This window comes from Balearica regulorum, chromosome 7 (genome assembly GCF_011004875.1).
Source record: "Balearica regulorum gibbericeps isolate bBalReg1 chromosome 7, bBalReg1.pri, whole genome shotgun sequence".
NCBI lineage: Eukaryota > Metazoa > Chordata > Aves > Gruiformes > Gruidae > Balearica > Balearica regulorum.
The window spans coordinates 22,916,686-22,943,289 of record NC_046190.1 but is presented as its reverse complement, the minus strand read 5'-3'; the positions used below and the strand labels follow the sequence as shown (position 1 = coordinate 22,943,289).

At 42.3% G+C, this 26,604-nt stretch overlaps 1 protein-coding gene across 50 annotated transcripts in view; it reads left to right on the top strand.

Moving 5' to 3' along the window:
• The window catches only part of SORBS1 (sorbin and SH3 domain containing 1), a 170,396-nt gene that overhangs the window by 97,046 nt on the left and 46,746 nt on the right, over positions 1 to 26,604 (top strand). For 13 of the 50 annotated variants that reach the window (XM_075758512.1, XM_075758535.1, XM_075758529.1 and 10 more), the window contains 7 exons: positions 5,179 to 5,234; positions 6,542 to 6,607; positions 8,754 to 8,849; positions 11,816 to 11,935; positions 13,678 to 13,793; positions 20,146 to 20,293; positions 25,414 to 25,443. In XM_075758512.1, coding sequence (XP_075614627.1) covers positions 5,225 to 5,234; positions 6,542 to 6,607; positions 8,754 to 8,849; positions 11,816 to 11,935; positions 13,678 to 13,793; positions 20,146 to 20,293; positions 25,414 to 25,443 — 586 coding nt within the window. In that variant the 5' untranslated portion in view covers positions 5,179 to 5,224. Of the gene's footprint in view, positions 1 to 5,178; positions 5,235 to 6,541; positions 6,608 to 8,753; positions 8,850 to 11,815; positions 11,936 to 13,677; positions 13,794 to 16,204; positions 17,012 to 17,617; positions 17,990 to 20,145; positions 20,294 to 25,413; positions 25,444 to 26,604 lie in introns of all 50 variants that reach the window. The other 37 variants (XM_075758506.1, XM_075758533.1, XM_075758507.1 and 34 more) reach the window with 8 other exon arrangements.

Sequence of the window (26,604 nt, the reverse complement as noted above, 5' to 3'; positions counted from 1 at the left end):
AGATGATTGCCCAGGTTAACCTGGAGCTGCCTCCTGTATTATAGTTATTTTTTCTTGCCACGTTTTATGTGATACAAAATGAGAAGTACAGAGGAGATGTGCTTTCCAGCAAGTTCCTTTAAGCAGAGGAACCTCCTGGTAGGAGGCACTAGCTGCAGTGCAGCCCTTTGCTCGCTTCCCAGATTTGGGGCTCCACGTTGCTGGCATGGCCAGTTCAGCAGAGCATCTGGGTCAGGGACACTGGTGGCAATGTGAGAAAGGGTCTGAGCCAGGGATTAAACAAATGAGTGTTGTCTGTGATGTGTGAGAGCTGACCAGGTAAAAACTAAGTTTTGTGATGCTGATCATCCCTTAAGTCTGAAAGCTTACCTTTTTCTAAAAGCCTCAACTTCTAGGTTATGCTAATATAAACAAGAATTTGATTTTTTCATTTAAGTGCAGCCACAAAACATTTAAAGCTCTCGTATATGGAAAGAAAACTTTGAAAAAGTAAAAAACTCAGAACTGAGAAGATAAAGCAGGAGTCCAAATCTCCAGAATATAAGGGACCTGCCCAGTAAGTTTTGGATGCTCATCTCATGTTTGGCAATTGTTTTAAAATCCTGTGCGAGTCATCAGAGCTGTCAATAATACAAGAGAAGAAAGAAAAGGAAATTACTTTTCCCCACACGCACGTTAGACCACTGAAAATAACCACCGCCTGTGACTCTTAGCTGAGATACCAGTGACTTAAGAGCGTGTGTCCTTGCTCGGAACTATTAATGAGCTGTTTGTTACCCCCTGCCATTGTAGGGAGAGTACTCGAATGTTTAGAGCATGTGAGATAATCCAGAGACGTGCTGTGCAGAAGTAGTTGCCACTTATCTGCATTCCTCCTAAATAGGCTTCTGAATACACGGCTCTCTTTTCCACACCAAGTAGGGAAGGAGCTGCAGCCTTGGAAGAAATGTATTGGGGCTGAAAGGAAGCCTTAAACGTCAGTCTAGAGGTATGACTGCACTGGCAAGGAGTTGGTAGATCTTATGTATGGACATTGGCATGTTCAGGGTTACAGCTGCTGGCTTATGCCCTGAGGAATTTGTTACCTTTCATTGTGTTTTGAATGTCTGCAGCTTTGAAGCCTTTGTTGCTATGTCTGTCACATTTCAGGAAGGGCACAAATTCCAGTCTGACACTGGTTAGCTGGTTAGAGCAGGAAGCTGGAAGGAGATGCTTGGGGATTTGGGAGTATTATTATATATTATATTAAAAAAATTGTTTTGTTTTGCCTGATCTGGCAGTACTGGTTTCTCTGTTTTTAATATTGACGTGAAGGATCTCGTTTTTGGTTCCCTTTGAAAGAGTCCCTTCTGAAGTGCTGCTGTGCATACTTGCACGTGTGTCTACAGGAACGGCTTGACCGTGTCTACAGGAAGTTTTCGAGGGGAGCTGGGAGCAGCAAATGTTTCCGCATCCACCTGCTCCCACAGCCCAGCCTGTCTGGCCAACCTGGTAGGGACTGCTGCGTCTGAGGATGTACCGTCCAAACACTCATGGCACGCTGACTTCTGGCGTGTACCTTCCGAAGTGTTACAGAGGGCAACGCTTTGCTGTTCTGGGGCCGTGGAGCCAGGTGTGCTGTCTGGCTGGACCGTGTGTCTGGTCCCAAGAGCAGCCTTAGGGCTAAGATAGGCCTAATAGGACTTCAGTATGTGGTTTGGGTTAAGCATATGGGAGGTAGGTAGAATAACTCTGTAGCCCTGATGCAAAGAGGCTCTGAAGTATGTTCTCAACTCCAAACACACGCCATAATTTCCTCAGTCTAAACAGCAGTTATTTCTACCTGCATGCAGCAAATCTGTATGCAGATCCTCAATGGATCAAAATCAACTTTTAAATGGAGTTTGTGGAGTTACAGCAACCCAGGCACTCAGGATTGGTTACGCTCACCCTAAGCGTGCTGAATCCCTTCTGTGTATGGGAACCTGCATGAAGTCTGTGTTCGTTTGAGTGCTCGAATAATGCTGATTAGTTTCACAGTAGGTGAACACTGAATGCTTGTTATTTTAAATGAATTCCATAATTGCTAGTAAGTGTGGGGATATGTGGAACAGTCATTTTTCTAGATCTAGTTCTAATGGGTTTGTACACCTCCATTTAATTTCAGCAAACTTCTTTAATTATCACTTTATTTTTAACCTCAAATCACTTCTTATGAAAAGTAATTTGTTCTTTTAAGGCCAAATAATTTTTTTGGTGTGAATTCTTTCCTTCATGCTTTTCTTAATGCAATGGAGGTCAATGCTTTGCACTGTAAGCAGTGTCAAGACTCTTGAATCAAAAAGACATCACTGAAATCATAGTTTTATGGCAGTTCTGATGTCACTGTTTCTAAACAGAGATGAGATAGTTTAAAAAGTATAAAGCATGAAATCACAAGTTTAACTGCTCGGATACTGCCATTGTGGAAGGGAACCTGTGTTGCTCTGGGATTGCAGCAGCAGTGGACCCTGCCTTTGCCCATGCATGTGAACTAGTGATTGGTGACAGCCAACATGGCTTCACTAAGGGCAAATCGTGCCTGCCAGATTTGGTAGCCTTCTACGATGGGGTTACAGTGCTGGTGGATAAAGGAAGAGCAACTGACGTCATCTACCTGGACTTGTGCAAAGCATTTGACCCTGTGTCTCATGAGACCCCACCTGGATTGCTGCGTCCAGCTCTGGGGTCCCCAACGTAAGAAGGACACAGAGCTGTTGGAGCGAGTCCAGAGGAGGCCACAAATATAATCAGGGGGCTGGAGCACCTCTCCTGTGAAGACAGGCTGAGAGAGTTGGGGTTGTTTAGCCTGGAGAAAAGAAGGCTCTGGGGAGACCTTATAGCACCTTCCAGTACCTGAAGGGGGCCTACAGGAAAGCTGGAGAAGGGACTGTTTACAAGGGCGTGGAGTGATAGGACAAGGGGTAATGAATGGCTTTAAGCTGAAGGAGGGTAGATTTAGATGAGATATTAGGAAGAAATTCTTCATTATGAGGGTGGTGAGGCACTGGAACAGGTTGCCCAGAGCAGTTGTGGATGCCCCATCCCTGGAAGTGTTCAAGGCCAGGTTGGATGGGGCTTTGGGCAACCTGGTCTAGTGGAGGGTGTCCCTGCCCATGGCAAGGGAGTTGGAACTAGATGATCTTTAAGGTCCCTTCCAACCCAAACCATCCTGTGATTCTATTAAGCCCATGGAGAGGGCCAGTGCAGAGTCAAAACTTCTGGGTACCAGCAACCTCCTCAGCTTCAGAATGGCTTTTATCTTAAAGCTGAGTTAAGATTTACTGCAGTACTGCCCTTCTTGTAGTTTTCTTCCTGCCCTATGGAGGGACTTGTGTTTATCTAGTGAGTTTAATTCGTAACAGTTTTCCATATGTAGAAGAGCATAGTATTGCTATAAACCTCTTTAGCCTGGATAGCAAATCATTTTAGGCTGTTTCTTTCTGCTTTGCTTGAAATAAGGCATCTTTCTGTAACTGAAACATATGGAGATCAGAAGGACCATTATTATTAAGTATATTTGTCTAAATTTTCAGGCTATGTCAACTGTTACAATTTCAGGGTACTTGCTGCTAATATAAAATGGTAGAAACAAAAAGCAGATACTGTACAGGCATGCAAAATCAGGCTGAAGGCCTTTAAGTTGAGCTCAGCTTTTGTTGACTGGTTTTAGACTGCGCCCTTCACACTGTCTTCCTGGGATCAACTTGGAGTTAGGCTGCATCCTGCTGAGCCTTCACCAACCCACAATGTAGATCTTATGTGGATATTTTAATGAAGAAAATATTTAAATAATCGTTGGCAGCTGTTGCTGGGATGGCATGCTGGAGAGCCCAGATATTGGCTGATTTTACAGACTGATCTGTTACTATGTTTGCTCGTTGAATCTTCTTTGCTTTTGAGTATCTGTTGAACATGCTCATTATATTCTGGCTGGTGTGAAACAAATGCTAGTTAAGAATGGGGATGCTTGAGGCAAGAGAACAAATTGAATTCCCTGAAGGCAATTTCCACCTCTTACAATGTCCCACTGCTGCCTCCAGTTCATGTAGCAGGAAAACAAGTATCCCCAACTCTCTTGTTTAGTTTCTTGTTTGTCTGAGACACTTTTCCCTACAATTCACAGACTAGGGTCTTTGTTTATGCATGATTTTGCAGCTTCAGATACCTGTTTCTGTTTGTGTCATGGAAGCCTTTGATTGGCTTAGAGTTACACTTGATCTCACTCTCTTTAGCATTAATTTTTGTGGGGGAGGAAAAAGATGGGAACACAAACTTAAAGGGCTTGTAAGAGGTCTCTAGGACCTCTAGAGAGTTAAGAGATCTTGGCAAACATGGACTCTGACTATTCAAACCAAGATCTGTGGTATGACATTGAAACTTGTTCATTTGCTGCAGCTATCAAGTCCCCACAGGAGTGGACACTGGGTACGAATAGGCCCCACAGTTGTTCTCCATAGACTATCATGACCATGAAAATTGACATTTTTCTCCTCTGGTCCCCATCTGGTAGTCTTTCTCTTGGGTTGGTAATTTCACTGCCTTTGGTTCCAGGAGGATTAAAGCTTCTAATTTTAAAGTTTCCCTTACTGGAGTCTGATTCTGAAAATATTGGTGGCACTGCAGGACTCAAAATGATTGGTGCAGAAGTTAATATGCATTTCAACAAGTATATTTCTTCTGTATTGTAACATCTTTCAAAGGAGAGACTGACTTTGATCTGAGCAACAGATTGCCTTGAAATCTGGCAGTGGTCTAAGTTGAGAGTTTTAGCTTAACGCTTTTACTCTCGCTGGGATTTTTTTACTTTTTCTTAAAGATGATGCACATTTTAATGTATTAGAAAATAGCCAGTTTTGCACTTTGCTATATATAGCAAATATATATCTTAGGGTTTAATCAATATCTTAAGATGTAATATTGAGGATTAGTCTGAAAGTAGTAACTATATTGGGTGGAAATACTCTTTAATTTCTGATAATTAGCAGCAAAAAAAGTAACTGGTGGTTGACATAAATCCATTTGAGTTTTGAAACTAATTTTTTTGAAGAAACTGTGACTATTACCATGACTTCTGTGATGAATGTCCAGCATAATTTCCAGTGCTGTCTGGGCAGGCATGAAACACAACATAACTATTCTGCCTTTCACTTCAAACAGAGATAAACAAAATCCAGAAGTGAAAAAGGCAAGTCCCTCCGCCACAATGAGCTCTGGTAAGTCTGTGTTGTTTTCCACTTGCCCTCATTGGCATTCTTTTTTATTACTAGAACTATTCCTTTCTGTTTCTGATGCAATTACTCTTTTTTTTTTTTTTTTTTTTTTTTTTTGACTCTTCTTCTGCCTCCAAGAACAGAGTCAAAGCCCTTGAAAGCTCAGGAAATCTGACTATTAAGCAACAGCAGAATGGCTTCATAGTAAAATGTGTCCTGGCTTTGCATTTGTTGTTTCAATTTGACCCATAATGCTCAAAAAAATGACTAGAAACCTCTTGAGCCATCTTGGGTAGGTCACTTTAGCTTCTTTCACTTTGGAATACCAGAATTCCAATTTATTGATTACCTGGAAAAAAAAATCTGAAAGAATTTGATATAGTTTAGTAGGGGTGAATGCAAAGTTTGACATCTGGATAGGAAAAATCAGCTGCTCAAAGAAAAATGAGGGACCAGGAAATGAGAGCTGGTTGGAAGAGAAAAACTTCTGATCTTGTCTGGGTAACAGGCTAAATCAGAGTGAAAAACAAAGCAGATGCCATACTGAAATGCCGTATGTAGGACCTGTGGAATAATATTCCTACTTGATTTTAGCACCTTATCAAGTCTTGACTGGAGTATCGTGTCCAGTTTTTAGCACCACATTTTGAGAAAAATGTAAACCATTTGGAGAGAACCCAGAGGAAAGCTAGGAGACTAATCGGGGTCTGAAAAACATGAGCTAGGAATTTGGTTTAAGCATTGATAAGCTTCCAGGTTGTGAAGCACTGGATCAGGTTGCTTTAGAGTGATGATGGAAGTTTGTAAGAATTCGTTAGGCAAACATTTGTCAGCAGTGAAAGAGGTAGATCTGTTTCTGCTGTAAGTCAGGAATATGGCTTTAGATGACCCTTGGAGGTCCTTTCTAGCACTATCTTCTGTGTTTCTCTGATTTCACAAGAGCCAGTTCTCTGAATTCACAAGAGCCAGTTTTATTCATGTCAGCTGAAGACATTGCAGACTTGAAAAATCTCTTTTTAAAAGCTCATCACTGAGCTGGATACCATATGCACATATAGAGACAGACCCTGTTTAAAAGAGGCTGTGATCCAGGTAGGCAGAGGGAAAGGAGAAACAGGCGTGTCATCCAAGGGAGATTTGTGTCTCTAAGCAGCATCTCCTGAGATAGCAGGAATACTTCCTAGTTCATAAATGAAATGGTGCTGACCCATGGCATTCCCTCATAGTCAGAGGTTAAATTAGTTCCCTCATAGTCAGAGGTTGCAGAGGTTTTAACCCAGAAGTAATCTGCTTCTTCATTTGTCTTACAGAACACGAAGAAATCGATGTTGCAAAAACCGTTGTCAATGGGCTGAGCAGCAATGGGCAAGAAAAAGGTGGGTTTAAGAGTTTCAGAGACGTCTCTGCAGCTCCCCCTGCATGTTAGCTGCATGATGTGGTTGATTTCCCCGGACATTCACTACAGTAGGGGTTTCCAAATTTAGTTTGCTTGGTGACTGATACAAGAAAAGCTTTGTGCTGCACCGTGCCAGCAGCAGCAGCATTTCTTAGCTGAACAAGTGTTCTTTGTCTCTTAAAGGTGGCAGGCTGGATTTGCCTCTTTGTATGTTTTTAGTGCTGTTTTCAGGAAAGCTGTGCGCTACATGGTACTTGTGAGCACCTGTGAATCACTGTCTTGTGGGTTTAGACAGCATGAGTTTGTGGGTGCCTATGTGTGAGTCCTGTTAACTTCAGTGGGAGGTGAAGGTTTGAGCCCAGAATTAAAGGACAGGAACTAACTGTTTAAGTAATAATTTAAAAAATAAAAAATCTATCATTAGCAACAATTATTTAAAACCCAAACTTATCCAAACAAACCAGTCTTCATGTTAATATCAGCAGGTTTGCAGTGTGCTTTATAGCATTCAATATTGTGTGGTGATGGTGTTTGTTTTGGCAGGGTGAAAGTATGTGGTCATATGGGTTGGTTTTCTGCTGGTTTCGTTTCCGTTCTTTCCCTTTGATGCCTTTTTTATAGTGGTTAGTATTTTGACTGTATTGTGGATGGATGAATTCAGTCAGTTACAGAGCAGAACAGAAATAGGGTTGTTTCCTAAACCACAGGCTGTTTGGATTTGGGATCTATTGTATTCACAGGGTCTCCAGTGCTCAGGAAGAAGCATGGAGAACAGGGTTTGATTTGGGTTCCTCTTTTTGTGTATATATATATATATAAATTTAAAACAATCCCATCAAATTAAAACCTAATGATTTTATGAGATTTGAAAAAATTCTATTAAACTCTTCCCCCATCCTTTTGCTTTTCTAGGTTGGTGAAGTCTGTGCTTTCCAGTTTTGCCAGGGACCAGAAAGATCTGCCACAAGAGGGGGTGTACACACCACCTTGATGCCAATGCCTCCCTCAGGCTGGCCCAGTGCTCGATGTTGGTCTGTGAAGTGTTGGAAATGTGGTTCCTCTTACTCCTGATTTTGCAGGCCTGAGAGAGATGGCACGGAAAGTGAGGAGGCATAAAGCATTTTCCAGTTAATACGTGCAGAAAGCTAATAGGTTTTAATGGAGAAAATCCTGGCTCTGCAAAAATCAAGAGCACAATTCAAGTTATTCTGGTGGAGCCATGATTTACAAGATGTTTATCTTGGTAGATCCTGTTGAGCTTCACCTCTGAGTAGTTTTACCTTTGCCTTTTTTTACTGCCTCACCCCCTTTCTTTTTTCTCTCTCTCTCTCTCTTTTTTTTTTTTTTTTTTTTTTTTTACAAAAAAGAGGGGGTCGTCACATTAGCTGCAATACAGAGTCAGAGAGAGGAAGTACTAGCCGTTTTGGAGAGTTTTGTAACAATTGCTAGAGTTTTGCACAATGCTATGTATGATTTTCCCTTACGTTACTACATCTAGTATAATTGGTGTGCTAGCTGGTGGAGTCCAGTAGAAATCTCTTCAATTTACTGTTTAAATGGATGGGGTTTTTTTCTGAAATGGATATTTTGATGCTACCCTTTGGCATGGGACTATTTTCAAGATTGTTTCACGTTTCACTTCCTTCTGTTGCTGAACTTGTAAAATATGCGCCATAAAATCCAGAATTCATGTAATGTGGCTAGTTTAATGTTCCTATGTCAACCTTTCAGTCCTTGTTTTTTCACTTTATTTTAACTAAGCCATATTAATGTTGACTTACCAATTTTATTTTTGCATGTAGTGTATCTCAGCTAAATGATTACACTAATTTTTTTTTATGGCTTCTAAAAACTAATGCTACCAGATTCTTCTTGCCTGCAGCACAGTGGCAGTCAGCAGTTAGTCAATTCAGTAAGCAGATCTGTATGCTGCATAAAATAGACATGTCCTGAATTAGTGCAAACGAAGGGATATTTTTAACGGTTGCATCATTGCTCTCTGAACTGCTTTTGTATTTGAAATTTCCTGCTATTGTGTCTCCAAGTACATTAGAAAATTTTGTGGCATGCTTCCCAAACTCTGTTCTTCCCTTTTGGATGTGCCATTTACACTTTTGTGTTTGCAGCTGTTGATGTCCCTTTATGTACACGCTCTATTTCTGCCGTTAAAATAATCCCTGTGAAGAAAGTGAAAAGTTCTCCTCACCTAGTGCTGCCTACAGGTATCTTCTTCCTTCCTCCCCCTGCCATGCATTAGTTGGCCATTATTCTTTCCCTTCTCTCTCTCTATCTCTGCTTCACCCACGCGCTTTGGCTAGTTTTCAGCTTCATCCTCTTCTCACTGTTTCCAGAGCTGTAGATTTTATCAGTAGGTAATAAAGTTAGCTCTTGATGGCACAATACACTGTTCTCAATTATGCTGCTCCTCTGCAGTCATAATGGCGTCTGCTTGAATCTGGGATCATTGTAAGCTCTCCTACTAATGCTTAGTTATGAATAATATTGTTATTACAGCCTCATTTTCAAACAAACTCCTGATGAACCAAAGAATGTTTCCTGCATATCTTTAGTCTTTACAAAAGTAAATGAATGTCAGAGATGGTATTTGACAGGTTCAAGCACAGTTCAACATTGGTGGGATGGCTTTGTTTTTCTGTACGTACACTGACTTTATGGAAACTTTATACAGATAAATAGGGACATTAGGCTGTCTCACCCCCTCCCCAGCACATATTTTCCCACTAAAAGTACGAGATTATTTTTGTACTTTGCTGGATTTGGACAGTCGGACTAGTCTAGCTGATACTGCCTGTCTTTCCTAGTCTGCACACATGAAGTTTTCCATCATTTCACCTAAACTGTGAAGTAATTCAACATCTTAGGTATTTGTTATCTTCTCCCAAATTGAAGTAGTCTGACAATACTTTACTTTCAAACTTTTTCAAAACATTTTAATTTTATTTTTTTTAACGTTCAGAACATTTTTCTTCTGCTTCTTATTTTTTTGATTCGGTGTATAGGTTTAATATGTTGTATGAAAATTAAAAAAAGTGGTTTGATTCCCAAATTTGATTCTTCTCCAATATGATGGAGACATTTATGGCATGGTAAATTCCTAAGTGTTTCCATTTCTCTGCGGTGCCTGTGAAGGAAATCTAGGTGTAGGAGCATAGGAGAACAGCTACCCTGCATTCTCTGTGGATGTCTAAATCAGGCTTGGTGACCCCTAACAGCGTGTTCATGCCTCAGAGTTACAGCACTCTTGAAACTGGAGTCCCAGAGCTTAAATCTTTGTCCTCTGGTTTGAAAGTGGGTCTGCAGAGTCCTCGGGCTGCGTGATGTGCTGAGTGGATGGGAACAATAGCCAGAATTGGACTGCTGGGCAAAAGGAATCCTGGTCCTATCTGGATAATGCAGAAATAAGTCAGAGAAGTCAACTTCTATTTCACCAGGCATGTGGGTAACCTTAAGGCACGATCAGTTGTATGGTGTGAGTGCAAACATGATACATTTAAGGATTAAGCAGCATTTGATATGTCTGTTTTGGATAGTCTTTCCCCTCACAGAGACTGCCACAACGCTGCCTAAATTAACTAAAGGTTGAACTGTAGGAAAATATCCTCTGATTCCTTTCTTAGTCCATCCTTTCTCCAGTCCTAAGTGTGCATCTGAAGGTATGCTTTTTGTGAAATCCCTAAAGCATTGGAAGCCCATGTAAAAGCTTGAACTGTGGTGATTCCAGTGTAGGGGGCTTTCAATGTGAGCCATGTGTTTGACATTCATCGAGTCTTTCCCCTTACTGCTGTTATCCATCTGGCACTGTTGATGTTTCCCTATACTGTGGCCACCTCGACTGTAGTTTGCGTGTTTTGCAACCTTAGCTGCGGCGTTGTCATGGTCTATAGGCACTGTACTGGTGTGGATACAATGGGGCATTATCTTACTGAAATCAGCCAGGGAATATTGATCTGCGCAAACATGGACTGTTGTCTGGGCAATAAGCAGCAGCCTTTGCCCCCTCTTTCAGTCTGAAGGCATAACTTTCATTATAATAACAGTTCCTAGAGAGGAGCTGCATCCCTCCCTGTGCAGAGATAGTATGATCCTCACCCCATAAAAATAAAAATCATCATGTTGTCCTTTGTTTAACACAGCACATGCTCAGGACTTCTTGAGGCTCCTTGTGCGGTGCCATGATAGGACTAGTATCTCCATTTAGGTAGGTCAAAGTGAAGTCTGATGGCAGCTGCAGGGTCAGTAATAGTGCATGAGAAAGGGAGGCGATGTGTTTTCCTGTGGAAGTAGCTTGGATAAGTGAGAGACTCTTTAGGCTTATTGTTTCTATAGGTATCTTAGAGGAAACAACTCTCTGGAAGGATTTTAAGTAAGGGGAGGAAGATGGGCTTCAAGTTCTGGTTTGTTATTACTTAATAGGATGATAGGAGGAAAAAACCCAAATCCATGGACTGAAATGCACAAAGGTAAGCCTACGCAGAAGCTGTGCTGAATTGGGCCTCAGCAAGGATGCTGGCGTGATCTGGTGTCTGGCTCACAGGGTGATCTGAATGGGTATATGTTAAATCTCCTAGTTTTTGGGATTTGGGTTCATATGTCAGAAGGTGAAACACTGCCATGGAACAGGGGGAGATGGCAAGGAGGTGGCTTGCAGTGCCCTGCCTTCAGATCATATTCAGCATAGTTACATGATTTTATCCTCCAGTGGTCGTAAGACTTTTCTTCTTCCTTTTTCAGTCCTGCACAGAAGGCATTTTTAAGGCTTCAGCATACAAGTGGTATTGCTTTATACCACTAGAACATTTCTATAGAAGAGTCACAGGTATAATGGTAGAATGTCCTTGCTGGTACAGTATCTCCACACAAAGCAGACCAAATAAAGCAAATGGACCTGTGAAATTTGGTTCAAACACTCATCCTGTTTTCCACCTTTCTTAGCTCTGTTACACTGACTCAGAACTTACTTCTACATTCATCAGTTACATGAATATGAAACTGCTTTGATTTCTCAATGCTTTAAATCCAGAGCTAATCTTCATCTGCATAAACATTGCTAGATTGATTCACCCGGAGGCAGCCATGCTAAAATTACTCCGTAGAGCTCTGATGGCTCCTAATAGCTTTGTATCATCTGTTTCAACGTCTCTCCTCTGTGCATGTGCATTTCCTGTAGAAATGGATCCCACTAAAGTCTGCAGTGGAAAAGGAGCTGTGACCCTCCGGGCATCTCCAGCCTATGAAGAGAACCAGAATATCACTTCGCCATGTCCTCAGGATGTTGAACAACCTGAAAGTGAGTGAGTGGAAGATTAACTGAAATATGCTACTCGCAATGACCTCAAGTGAGGTCAGTCCAGGGTCTTGGGGTGACTTTTTTTAGCTGTGATTTAAAACCCCAAATCCTGTAGCATAGTAAGAAACCTCTTGCGAGAACCAGACCAGTGGAGGAAGACTGGCTCCTGTTCTCTCCTAGTGCAGGTTTCATGACCACTCACTCATCAGCTTAAGTTTGTTTACAGCTCCCTTTTGCTGTCAGGAGCACCAAAAACTCTCAAATCTTTTTTTTTTTTTTTTTTTTTTTTCCTGGCAGGCCCATGTCACCTCCTTTTATCCCAGGCGTGAGGTGGAACAGAAAGAGGCCAAGTGGCGCTACTGCCACCATAGCGTTCACTTGGGTTGTCAAGGGAGCAGGGATAGCGTCCCAGACAGACAGTGTCGCCACAGAGGTCTGCCATCTTTCAATAGCAGACGTGTAATTACTTAATTGTAGGAGACAGGCAAAGCATAACAAACCTGGCCAGTGTCGTGGGTCTGGCAGAGAGGATGAACTCCCAAAGGCAAGATGCAGTTAAGGGGGGAGGGGGTCAAACTTGCTCTTGAAAGCAAATCATACATTGTTTCTGACTGTATTGTTGGAGGAAGGGCAATTCCATTAATTCCAGCCCCAATGTGCTGCTTTCTGCTCTGTCTTCTCCTCCCATTCTGCTGTACCCGTGACCTACCCTCTTTTCATGCTTGCCATTCTCTATTTCTTCACTCCTACCCCCCACCATTGCCTCTCTCCTTTCTGTTGATGGCTTCATAAATTTCCAGCAGCCTGAATGGCAATGAGCCCATTACTATGGAAATCAGCTCGTTAATACTTCCTTTGCTTACTGTCTCAATTGCTTTATGAAATGTACTTTGGAGCTGGAAGAGCTTTTTGCATATAACCTAAACAGCAAAATGGGTAAAGGGGTGGGGAGGAGCCCAGTGGGAGGTGGGTAAATAGGTCATGAGACCAATGCATCTAGCTGCAGGGACTGGGTTGTAAAGTGACATCACATTTTATAACTTCTTTCATGCACACACACTTAGTCTGCAAAACCTGATCTATTTGTTGACAGTCATTTATCTCAGTTAATCATACATGGTGATGTTGATAAAGATAGATATGTCTTCATAGCCTGTATCATGGCTGGATGTGGGGTCCCTACATTTCCAGTAATTGGTGGTGTCTGGACATCAAGCTGCAACTTTAGAAAGTAGCTAGCTGAGCTGCCTTTTTGCCTCTAAAATAAGAATGTCAATGAACAATTGTTTCTTCATTGCTCTGAATGAATTGCTTTGTGTTTACAAAGGTCAGAAACAAGGAGGGCATCGTGTTTAGGGCTGGTCTCTATGGTAATTAGGCAGCCCTGTCAGAAAGCATTTTATGTGTGAAATGAAGTAGCTCAACTCTTAACTTCAATTCGTGCATGTTTTCTGTAAATTTAACGGTTTATTTTTTCCCTTTCTTTTCCTCTGTGCCTATCCTCCACCCCCACCTCTTCCATCCCTCCTTTCTGTGAAACGCTTAGGTCTGGAACCAGAAAACCCAGAAACAGGTACAAACATTGGCTGCTTATGTTGTTGCTTCTGTTGCTTTCTTGGAAGTATTTCTTGCTGCCTGGAAAAAAAAGAAAAGAAAAAAAAGGAAGAAAAGAGTCCTCTCCTTTCGCTCGTGCTGTAGCTGGAGGGAATCCTCTGTGATCTGAGTTTTCCTTGCCCTCGTAGATGATTGGAGGTCGTCGTCTAACACTGATGCCAATGGGGATGCCCAACCATCTTCTCTGGCTGCCAAGGGTTATAGGAGTGTGCGTCCGAACCTTTCCTCAGACAGCAAGCCACAGGTAAGCCTTTCTTCTGTGACCCCGAGGGTGATCTTCTGGGTTCAAGAAATGGATTCATGGTCAGGAGCCCTGGGTTGAACTCCAAACTTTGCTGCAAACTTGGGTAAGTTGCTGTGCCTCAGCTTTTCCTATCTTTGAAATGGAGGCAACACTGATGTCAGCAGAGTACTGTGGAGCTCGTGTGTTCAGGCACGCCACAGTGTTTCCTTGGTGGATGAAGGAGGAGGACAACGCTATTTGTTTGCAAGAAAAAAGGTGAAGTAGTCATCTATTACTGTTTTGTCTTTTGTGTTGGTCTATTGGTCTATTTCCTAGAGGTTGCTGAGGGCTGAAAGCAGAGTTAAACCCTGCATTAAAAACAAGATACTGGGGAAATGCCTTTCAGTTTTAACACTGTAACTGATACAAGCCAACAGGGGAAGGTTATTTGTACCTGAAGGTAAATTGTTGAAGTCAATCTGTTAAGAGAAGTGTAACTTCATCCTTTTTCTTTTGGGTGGTCAGTCTGCACAGAAGCAGTCTGAAAGCTGATAAGGAAACCCTCCATTAGAAACAGCTTTCCTGTGTGAAACAGAGTCCCTTTAAAGACTTGTCCCCTATCAGGGTAACTGCTCTTATCATCAGGGACCTATAGCAGTGCCACAGAACAGACATCATTCCTGAAATTGTAAGTGAAAGTAGAAGGCGGCACAATTGGATGAAGGCGTGGGAAGGAGCGGCACCCTAAAGGAGAGACCCGTTTACTTCCTGATACTGAAGCTGTTCTGTAATCCCTTATTGATCCTGTGGATGAACAGAGAGAGCACTGACGCACATAGTATTTCTTATAGAAGTCTCAAGGACTGCTGTCTAAACTAAGCTGAAATGGAAGAAAATGGGAAATAGTAATTGCAGATGGTGAATTAGTGTTTCCTGATAATGCTATGTAGTGGTAAAGTGAGGCTTCACCTTACCTAGGGAAATGTTGTGGCACTCTGAAGTCTCCAGACTGAAACTACTGTCCTTAAGGTATTAAAAGGAATGAGCTTGTTCCAGAGGCAGAAGCCTTTCAGAAGGAGCACTTACTAACCTGCTTCTACACTCCCTTAGACATCAGAGAAGGGGTAGAAGGAAGAGGGGTAGCATGAGGACAGTAGGTTTCAGGACAACAGCTGTAATTTTATGAAGCTATTCTAGGTCTGTTCTTGTTACATTAATATAGGTGCTGGCCACAACCTGTCATATGTGGATGAATTTTAAAGGAGGTATTTTTTCAGATTTGAATGTTGCAAGCTGTTAAGGTGTCTTTGTTCTCTGGTTTTGGACATTTTAGCAGTGGTTTAGCCAGCCTTTGCCCAAAAACGATGTGAGAACAGGGTGTGTTCTATTTTCATAGTCTCCAGAGGGTTAATTTGAAAGAATGCAGGGAGCTACTGTTCACAAGGTGGGTGTTTTAGTTCTCCTCCTTCCAGTAGTTTATAGTTTTCAGCCGCCAAAGTTGCAACAAAGCAATAAATAAACCAAAAACCTTTCTATTGCTAAGTTATTTTACTTTTAAACAGTTTGACTTTCAGAAAAAAAATCACCATAATTGGAGTTGCAGTTGGCAGGCAGTTGTGGAGTTAACAACCTATACGTTGCAGAGTACCCCAAAACCAGTAAAGGGGTTTTTTTATTATTTACTAGAAGCAGGATTTCTCCATCGGTGATCTTGGTTCTGGAGGCAAATTCTTATGAATTCAGTTCCTCAAGAAACTTTAATTGTTCTGGCCTTCCTGAAAGCTTTTTCAGGACTGAAAAATCCTGAAGAGAATTCAAGAGCTAGCTTTTAGAAGAAGGAAATGCTGACTTTTTACTTAGCCAGCTGTGGCAGGCTATAGTATTCAAATGATGTCTGCTTTCATTAGTACTCGTGAAACTTCGCAATGTTCATTTTTTGGCATTGCACTTAACATGCAGCAGAGATGGCCTAGAGCTCTGAATCTGGCTTTGTGATTCAAATGTCCCCAATACTGGGAAGTATTTCATTACACAGGCATGAGCCTGGGTTTAGTTAGCCGGGATGTTAAATCTTGATTTGGGCTTTCCCAGGGGCGTTGGTGGGTGTTGCTGTGCAGGCCTCTCAAAACAATACAGCACTGAGATTTATTTAGCCCAGAGAGAGAAACATGTAGGCAGGGACTTGAGAGCTGGGTAAAGTTTGCGTGCTCCAGTGAGCAGCGCTGAGAAAGAGAGAATGAGTGAGATGATGTGAGTGAGTTCTGCGCTGGCCTTCCAGATACTGTATTTGCTTTTTGTTCTTGCTGTATTAAAACCTGCTTAACCCAAGTCTAATGACCAAATTCATTCTTTGAATTTATTTATTTTTTCCTTCCTTTTTCCTTTCATTTTGGTGCTGCTTCCTCTCTTCCTTTTTGACTCTGCCTGGGCAGGCCCTTGCTCCTCCCCGTCCTCCTCTTCCCAAAGAGGAAAGCTTTGCATGGCGTCCTCGCACTGACACTAAAGTGACCAACCTCTTGCCAGTGCCCATCATGGACTGTGTGTACCTGAATGCACCCAAGCCTTATACGCAGCGTGCATCACCAAATGCCAGTGCACGGTGTTATTTCTCATCACCTACCCCCTATGGGGCTGTCCCCAGTGGGAAGCAAGGCTTGCCAGCAGGGATTTCTCCTTCCTCAGGTCCCAAAGATGAGGTGCATGCTGGGCAGCCACTCTTGGAAAGTCGCTCCTCATTGGATGCGTCATCTGTACAACACAACCCTGACAGGGCAGATCCCGGTAGTAAGGCTGGAATGAATTCCAGTCATGAGACGAAGGTGGATAAAAAGGTCACCAAACTATATGTAGCTTGTTTATCTAACAGCACTTGCTCGGCCGCATCTGAAAATTCCACTGGCACCACACATGACCCAGCAGCCAGCACCAGTTTGGGTGCTGAGCTCACTCAGGCACCAGCCACCGACATTGTTTCCTCTGTAACAGATACTGGAAAGTCTCTTCCTGCTGCTCCTCCTCCTCCTATTCCTCCCAGGCCGTACTTTTACATTGTCCTCAGTAAAGACGCAGTTAGTTATGGTGCGGGCCAACCTTCCTGGACTCAGTCGTCACCTCCGCAAGCTGTGAGGGACAGAGTGCTAGAGCCCCAGAGCACAGCTGCCACAGAGGACAGGATGAGAAAAGAGCCTTACCTTACTCAGCAGCGACAGCCACCGTACAAGGCAATGGGACGCAGCATGGTACATGTTTTCTCCATAACCTTGTTTTCTTTCAGCCGTGTGAACAGTTCTTTAATTCATTACAATGTTCCCTTAATGCTTTATTCTCTTCCCCCCCACCTAATTTCTGAGCACTTGTTGTGCCACCTGAGTCTTGCAGTCTTCTACTCGGTAATATTTAACACCCCATGCGCCCCCCCCCCCCCCCCCCCCCCCCCCCCCCCCCATGTTGATCTGTGTGTTTGTGCGCGTGTGGTGTTTGTAGGGGGTTGGGTTGAGCTGATGAGGATCTTTCTATTTTAGGGAGGTGTAAAAGGAGCAAACTCTGTAATGCGATGGTTAGTGCTTCTCAAGTGATAGTGAATGCAGAGCTGTTCTGTGGTTTGATTTAGCCTCACTGCACAGAACTGGAGAAGAGGGGTGGTGAGGGGAAGGAAGATTTTTGTGAAAAACTATGTGTGTTCATAGAGGCCAGGGCTGCAAGACTGAAGAAGTATGTCTCCCTAAGGAAAGAAATCTGTTGGGGTTTCATATCGTTTTGGGTGCATCCTTGCATGACACTATATGGCTGCATTAGACTAAAGTACCAGTCTCCCCCATTGCATAACAACACCTTGTTTCCTACAGGATGCCACTGCCACCACCACAGCTCAGCCTGGGGTTATAGTAGTCCCCCTCCTCCAGGTTAATCCAGACAGACAGCAAGAAAGCAGCTCCAGCACTCCACCACCGCCTCTGGTTCCTTTCGGGCAAGGCTCCGTATTCCCCGAGACTGTTTCTCCTGGCTCACCCTTGACTTTTCCGACTCTAGATGATTTCATTCCCCCACATCTCCAGAGGGGTTCCCACCATAACCAAGCACCCTCCGCATCTGGCACATTACCCTCTGTTTACCCGAAACTGCCATTCTTCTCATCACCACCTTCACTTGTCCCTCCAGTCACGGGGGCTTTGCACAGGGGCTTGAAGCCTGAAATCACTGGAGTCATCTCACATACAGTAAGCTTGCCAAGTACCCTCCTCGCCCTTTTCCTAAATTTGTATTCCCAGATTAAAATTACTTTCTCCTTGCAATACTAAACTTGAGAGAGGAGTGATGACTCACTCCCTGCCAGCAGCATGACAACTGAAACCTTGTTTACATCCTGTGCTAGTGCATGCGTGCTGCCTGCCTTGTGCAGCTTTGAACTTTCTTTTGACTTCTCGCAACATTTGACTGACTCCCTTTGTGCCTGTTCTCCTAAGTGATGCACGCCTTAAGAGTCTTCACAGGATTTGCTCAGAATAATGAATTCTGTATAAATAGAATAGCTGCAACTAACTGATCTCTTCAGGCTCTTTTAATAGCATCCTTAATTGTGTTTGAATACCATTTAAAGCAGCAACAGCAGACCAGTTAAAGGTTAGGGCTGGCTTTCTGTTCCACTTGGAGCCACAAGACCGTACGGTCTCTACACAAATCCCTACTGAAATCCGTGTAAGATTGCTGCCAGTATCCAATGACCTACAAGCAATAATATCAGTTGCTGAGCTAAGAGTCTTCCAAGCATGTAGGTACTATGGGATAGATTAGGCAGAGAGTGTCTCTTCAGTTTGGAATTGCTTGTCTTTGAAACTTTTGAAGAATTCAATCCACAACAGTTTTAACTTGAATTCACTGTGGTGTTCTTGGATTAGGTTTTGCTTCTCTTTAAGCTCATCACCTGTTTTAAAAAGTGCTCAGTAAAAAGGAGGAAAAGTAACTCTTGATTCTTTTCTGTCCTCATGAAATGTCTGTGGCCTGATCAGATGCTGCTTGGAGCAAGATCACCTCCATCCAACCGAACAGGATTGCTTTTCCCTATTTCTCCTCTAGGTTGGAGAGACTGTAGATGCTTGCTCTGAGTATGGCCAATTCTCACTCTGATTTATCTCTGAGCTCTGGTGCCAGGCCTCACTCTGGCCCCTGTTCAGCCTCCTGCCTGATCCTGTAAGTCCTTTCCCCTGACGCTGGTGGGTATGAAGGGCACTGAGTTGCACTTGGCCAGAAAAGCCAGGAGTAGGGATTCTTCTGGAGCAGTATTCTGTGCATATTCAGGTGTGGGGTTTTTAAATAGCGATGAAAATCCCCCTGAATGCTGAATGATTTTACAGATCAGTGGCATGCAGCATTTCAGCCTGACACTGGAGTAGCAGGAGTGCAGAAATCTGGTATGCTGTTCCATACTCTCTTTGTTTGGATGCTCATTCCCCATTAACGGTAATTGTGTGTCCAATTTCCTTAAGAAGCTTTTAAAAATCTCAGCCTGAACTGGCACACACAATCTTAGTCATTGTCCCTTCTTTATCTTTTCCCCTTACTGCCAAGAAAAGCCCAGTATCCCTGGACTGAGATGTTTCAAAGATGAACTAGTTTATAAAGTCTCCCTGCTGACACAGCCTCTATTTCTACAGAACAGCCAGAGCTGTGGTGATACCAGAGATGGATTTGAAATAAGCATATAATGGAACTGGGTGCTTTAGGAGTGCAAGAGCATCTTGCTATCCGTGCTCCAGTGGCAAAGCCACGTTGAGTATCTTTCTTGCTAGAGTTCTACTTTTTACCCTCTATCTGTTTGGGGGTTTCTGTTTGGTTTTTATTTCATTATTTTAAACAGGTAGGTGTCACACTGTCTTCTGAGTCATGGTGCTAACCTTATTCCTTGGACCTTCCTTACCAAACCAGCTGCAGTAATGTTTCACTCCAGAATTGCATGAATTTTGCATGTCTGATGTCTTGCTATGAAATGAATACTTTTAAACCAAATGTTTGTGTGTGTATGTATCAGGGGGAAGATGTCTGTGTCTTCCCCCCGCAACCAGACTTGCTCATTTCTGGCACCCTGTGTTTGCTCCAGAGAGTCTGCCAGATGAATTTAGTGCCTTCTTTTGGGGTTGGAGTTGTGCAACCCAACACCAAATAATTATAGTACTGCCTTAGCAAACTAATTGCATTAACAACGAGCAGGGTACATACAAGGAGCAGGGTAACACTTGTGCTTGTGCCTTTTTTACTAAAATTTGCTGTGATTATGCTTCTCATTCAGCTTAAAATGTTTGGGTTTTTTTTTTTTTCAGATTTTCCCAGTGTAGCAGCCTTCTGCATGCCGCTAATGATGTGTTGCTCTCCTTTTCAGGACCCAGGTCCTGTGCTAAATGAAGTGTCCCAGCCTGGCACTGGCACTGACTATCCAACGTCCTTCACTTCAATCAACAAGTCTTCCTCTGCCTATCCCTCTACTACAATCGTCAATCCCACTATTGTCCTCTTGCAGCACAATCGAGGTAAGGAGACTTGCATATAGATATTTGTGGCTCAAACTGAGCAACCTGTTATGCTACAAGGAACTGGAGAATGTGTGCATCATGGACAATTAAGTCCAGGCTAGTAAGCTAACAAAGCTGCTTCTAGAAGGTTGTAGTGACTGGAGCATACAGCAGGCGAGTAAGAGGTTAGAGGCGTGGGACAATGCCTACTTCTTCTAATTGAAACCTGTGGATCAGAAGCCACTCTGATGTTGGGGAACAGCCTTATAACTGGGCTATGGACATATGAATTAGTTATTGCAAGGTAACAGCTTATCCCCCATCAGGAGTCCTGTCATGGTGAAAAAGGATGTTCACTTTCATCTGTCAGTAGAAGCAAGGTAGCTGAGGTAGGTTTTCAGTCACTGGAAAAGGGGATATGTTACTTCTCAGCTACTGCCATGTGAAAGCAGGCACATTTTCAGTTACTGTGGAGTGAGTTGACCTTTGAATTCTCAGCAGAATTAAAGTAAATAATCCATTTGCCCATAAGTTTGAACTTTACAGTTTATTCCTCTATCCATAACTAGATCAACTCAGACTCATACTGCAGTAGTCCTGGAGTTCCAGGTTTACAAAACAACCTTGTTTGAGCACTCCCACATTTACTAATCTAAGCCTTTCTCTGCCTTACAGCAGCTCCCTCTGAATGGACAGTTGCATCTCTTTACCTCTGGCATTGGAAGAAAACTTTGCTTCTCTTTTTTAGTTCTCCTGATGACTGGCATTACCCCAGCCTCCCAGTTCATTGCGCATGACTAAAGACCGTAGCTTATAAAGGGCCACAAAGATGCAGTTCAATTTCCCTTGATTTCCAGTGGTCTTAGGAAACTCCAGGACAGGCAGGTTTCAATCTACAATGCTACAACTTACCTTTAGCGAAGAAAAAAAAATAATAAAGTCAGAAAATAGAGGCAATGCCTGCACTCCTTATATTGTAGTCATTCTAATTACAGGTGTGCATCAATGTGCTTCGTTGCAGCCTCCCACGTATCTTTTTCAGTGCATTTTTAAAACAGATTTCAGTCTTTGATCCTGAAGATAGTGTCCTCACTGTAGCCCAGCTGATAATAGGTGTAATGAGTTGGTTATCTCTTCCTTTTTGCCAGCATCAGAAGCAGCTTTGCTTATGTGCTTCTGAATGAGGGTGTCTGGATTCCTCAACTGCTTCAAGAGGAGGAAATATTATTTGAGGCAGCCTTTTTTATCTCAAAAGTTTTTTGTTGACTTTCTTAAGGCAGGATTCTCTTTTGGTTGGTTTTTGCATTGAATCTGGAGCATTTCAGTGTATACTACGCAAGGATATTTTCTCTCTGTAGATTTTTAAGAGCACGAGAAACAAATCTGTATATGATGATACACACTCACTGGCTCTGAGACAACTGATGTGAAATTGTTCTGTTTACTAATTATCTTCACAGTTAACAATTTGTCCTGTCTGAATGTCTTGCCTCTGACCATTAGCACTTGTGATACTGTATCCTGATAGATTGAAGAGCCTTCTCTCATCACATTTTTGTTGACTGTGATATAGATCATGGCCTGATAAACAACTTGATTGAGTCTGTGATGTATCCCATTCTAATATATATTTTTCAGTCTTTATTAGTCAAACTTGCAATTTGCAAGAATCATATTAAACTGATTTGACAAGGCATCTTAGTCATAAATCTGTATTGACTGATGTTGCATGTGTCATACTATATGTTTATTAGTAAAATCCCATATAAGTCATTACAATTTTTTTTTCCTGGCATTATTGTTGACTTGACAGACAGCTGTCCCAGCCTTCACAGTAATGCTTTTTGAAGGTTGTCACAACATTTGCTTTCTTCCTTGTCTTGTGGAGTCGTCTTTGTTTTCCAGGACATACCGAGGATGAATGTTAATGGTCCAGTGAGCTGCTCTCTTCAATAACTACTCTCTTTAGAGCAGAAAACTGCTCTAAAACTCTTCAGTACAGTTTGTATGAATGTGCTAATTTTCAAGCATCTGATCTCAGTTGTCATTCAGCATACTCCTTAGTTACTGTTGAAGTGGAAAGTATTTCTCCATCAGGGAGTAGGACGTCAGACTTTTTTCTTTTCTTTTTTTCTTTTTTTTTTCCCAAATGCAGAATGGAAATAGTAATCAGATGTGTCATCTTTTCTGCTCTCTTATTAACAGTTCTATTGTGCCTGTTTGGTAAAAGAACAAGATTGCTAGGTTTCTATTTATTATTCATATACCTCAAAACCTATTTTTGAGTCTCTGAGACATTCAGTTAATTCTTTTACTTCATTATAATTTTCTTTCACTTCCTAGCATATGTTACATACCCATAGGTATGCATTTTCTTACTTTTCCATCTTTTTATGTACTGAGGGTTTCTTACTGTTCCTTATGTTTCCATTCCTATCTAGGCTTTATCCCTTAATAGCTTTAAGATTTATTTTTGCTAACTTAATGTTTTTAAATGGTTATCAGATCATAGTTATCTGTTACATTTCTGTCCTGGCTGACATGATTCATATTTGGTTTCATCTTTATGGACTTTATCTATTAAAAACTGGATTGGTCTCCTGGCATGTGACAAATTGTTACTAGGTTATGATCCACCTTCCACCGAATGGTTAATGATTTTTTTTTTTTTTTTTGCTGAAATCAATTCCTTCGTGACAAGATGAGGTTTAATATAAATTCCTTGTGTGCTATGAAATGTCCTCTGAATTAGAAATTTCAAGGTCATTTTAATGCTGTCTGTCTGAGATCTCTAGTAGTTTAGTTAGTCTTCCAGATGGATAATTTGGCTTGCTTTCTCATCAGTGGATTATTGATTACTTTAAGGAGCTGGTTTTCTTATTCTCTAGAGTGACTGTTGTAGCAGACATCACCTACTCTCCTATTTTTTTATCTGCTAGTTCATTAATCTGTAAGCATGTAAGACTCTTTGATTTGGAGCTATCAGAGACTTAGAAGCAGGTAATGGCATTTGAAGCACAGAAACTATACTATATCCTTTTTTTGACTGCTTGATCTTACTCAGAAAGTTGTGATGGGAGATCTCAGAATTTTTTCGACTGGATTTCAGTAATACCAACTGGATAAAATTTATGCTTATGAACAAGTAATTTCAGATCTTCTTGTTCATTCGTAGCACTAAAGTAAGAATTTCTTCCCTTCATGTCTCTTTTTGACACCTTTATTTTGTACTAAACGTACTCAAATATTTGTTTCCTCTTCCCCTTTTGTTACTGGTTTCAAGTCTTATTCTCCTCCAGTGCTCCCTCCTCTGGGAACTCTGAAGGCATCTATAATCATTCCTTCACTGTTGCCAGCAGTTATATTCCTCTGCTCGACCCTTTCTCCGAAAAGCCTACGAGGTTTTGGCCTTTGCAAGCAGTCCCAGAACACAAGATCAAGGATGAAAGCCTGAGTTAGCTGGTGTGTGCCTGGGGCTACAAGCTGTCTCTGGTCAGGCAGGAGAGTGAAATAGCACTGATCCTCCCGATTCTTCTGCTTCTACCCGTCAGCAGCTCTCTCTCCTAGTCAGACACACAAGTGAAAAGGAAACCTCTTCTTCATGTAAAAACATTTTTTGGTTTTTTTTCCACGAAAAGTCTATTCATCCATGATATTCTCTCCTCTGTGGAGGAAGAGATAGGAAAGAGCTCTCAAGCATCAACTCTTTAAACCACATGTTTTTGTCAGGAGACCTTATTGACTGAACACAATTCTCCTTAGTGAAAGTGACGGCTGAAGCTGAAACCATCCTCACTCGCATCTCCTGTTCTTTCTCATCATACACCAGCCTACTCCTGATGGCCTCTTTTGAAGACTGAACCCCACGGCAGGTGGTTCCCATCTGCGTTTCAGGTTCAGATTGTTAACTCTTCCTTTTCCCCATTGCATGTAGGGGTTTGTTTCATATGTTGGCAGCTATCATGTGAGCATAATGCACACAAACAGCTTGCCACTGGTGGTTAGCAGAGCAGAAGCGCTGTGGTTAAAGACCAAAGTTCCTAGATATGGGTGAGGGAGCTGCACTTAGTGAGGAGAAATATCAGTTTCCCCTGCTGAAGTTGATCCACTTAGTACAAATACCTAGTGAAGGGTTAGGGTTCTGTTGGAAAACAGCATACAACTGGAGGATTGTTACCTACTGCAAATTTGCTTGGCAAGTGTCCCACGCCACCCCAAAGCACAGTTATTTCCTGGGCGGCATTGCATGGCATGATTTATTATGAATATATAACAGGTGTGATTAATAATTAAAGTTTTAAATCTTTGTATTAACAATATGAGCTTTCAAGAGTGTATTTTGTAGGTCAGTAAAATAGTTTCTTCTTTTCAAATGGCATTCATGCTTTAAATGAAAGGATTAATTGCTAGGGAGTAGAAAGAGCAGAGAACAGAGAGAGAAGAATCCTGGGTTTACTCCCAGCCATGACTTTGGCAAGTCATTTGGGCATCCCTTTAGAAAGCAGCTGTAAGCATCAACTTTAGGGTGGTCGAGGATACTGGAAGATACCACAAATGTCCTAGTCTGGGAACTCAGTGCTGAAAGGTCCTAAACCAAGGGGACCATTCTGAGAATCAAAGCCTTAATCAAGCTGCGTCTGTGTGCAAATCACTGAATCTGTGGCTCGGCAGTATGTGATGAGACTCAGCAAGGACCAACCAATGACTCAATCCTTTCCTATATCCCTTCAAAATGCTACAGCATTATTGTTTCAAAATGTATTTCATGCTAATGGTAACAGAATTAGTTGTCAAATTGGTTGACTCCGCGAGTCTTTACTGTTTTTCAAATTGTCTCCTGTCCAACTTTTTTCATTCTCTTATGTTAAGAAAAAAATTTAAAAAAAAATGCTCTTTTCAAATGTATCGGTCACTGCATCATGAGATTTATAGTATTCCACAAGGCTGCAGTGTGGAGAAGGGACTGTGGGCTGTCACTTTGACAGGGTATTTGAAAACAGATTCTCTCCAGCAGCTGCTGCCATTCTGTCTACAGCGTATTTCTTGCCTGTCAGAAATGCAGCACAAGAGCACTTGCTGTTTATGTCTCACCCATTTGTTCTGTGTTTCTTTTTGTTTTGTTTCTCCCTTTACCACAGAACAGCAAAAAAGGCTTAGTAGCCTGGCAGGTATGATGTGAAAGGTCTGCTACCCCCCAACTGCTGACTTTGCTGGAGCAAAGCTGCTGCTTTGTTAGCTTGTGGAGTACCTTTAGCAAACACACTTCCCAGGAACTGCAAAGGAATGAGTATAAATATTTGTCCTGGCTTAGTCCAGGTCACTGAATGTTTGATTTCAGTCTTTTCTCCAAATGCTACCTGTGTGGCCACACGTTAATATACCAAAACCCTAAATTACTTGTCTGTTCCTCCTAAGTCATGAAATTTACATACAGTTTGATTGTTCTAGTTAACTTTTGGGGCTGTCTTTTGAGCCTTTAGGTTCATGTCCTTGGGGCACATTCTCAAGTTTCTCTACACAGCCATTAGAATTAGTCTTGCTTGTGGTGAGAGGTGAGAAAGAGAAATAAAAATCAGTATTTGCATGACTCCAAGAGCAGAAGTATTTGTGCCAGATGTCAAGAAATAGATGATAAAATTGTAGTGTGCAACTATGCACGTGTGGTGCTACCCTTCTCTCCCTGGGCAGCTCTCTGCTCTTGCAACAAGTGTGAGAGTCTCTCCTTGAAAGAAGAGCAAGTTGTTTTCCTGGTCATCTTTCCCCCTCCAAACCCCAAATAGAAGTAGCTCAGTCTGCAGTGGGTGTTATAGGAGCAGCGCATTATGCACTGCTTTACCCATATTACTATTCTTTGGTTATGGTGGTGTAAACGGGGAGGTGGGAGAGAAGAAAGTTGCAAAGAGTGCCTGAGCACTTTAAGTATCACAAATACAAACACAGAGAAGCCAACACTGTGTGATCTTGCTCTGCTGCATGGGCCCTGGACTAGCAGAGCTTGTTCCATGAGGCAGCACCTGACCTGGTCCGACTTCATCCACCAGGTTCCTTTGGCTGCGACACCAGCCCGTCCCTCCTCTCTGCTGCCGCCCTGCTGAGGTGTCAGGCTGCATAACAGTTTACACAGGTTTCTCTCAGCTTCTTCCCTTGGTGTAGGCATTGCCTCATTGGACACCACTGTTTAACACAGAGTTTAACGCTTGCCTGCAAGTCTGGAGAGAGGTTTCCTGTTGGTTTTTCCTTTCACAAGGTGTTTCCCTTCATTATCAGGAACTCCTTTGTTTTCTGAACTAGAGGTAGCCACAGAGCACTTTGTTACAGCCCAAATGATC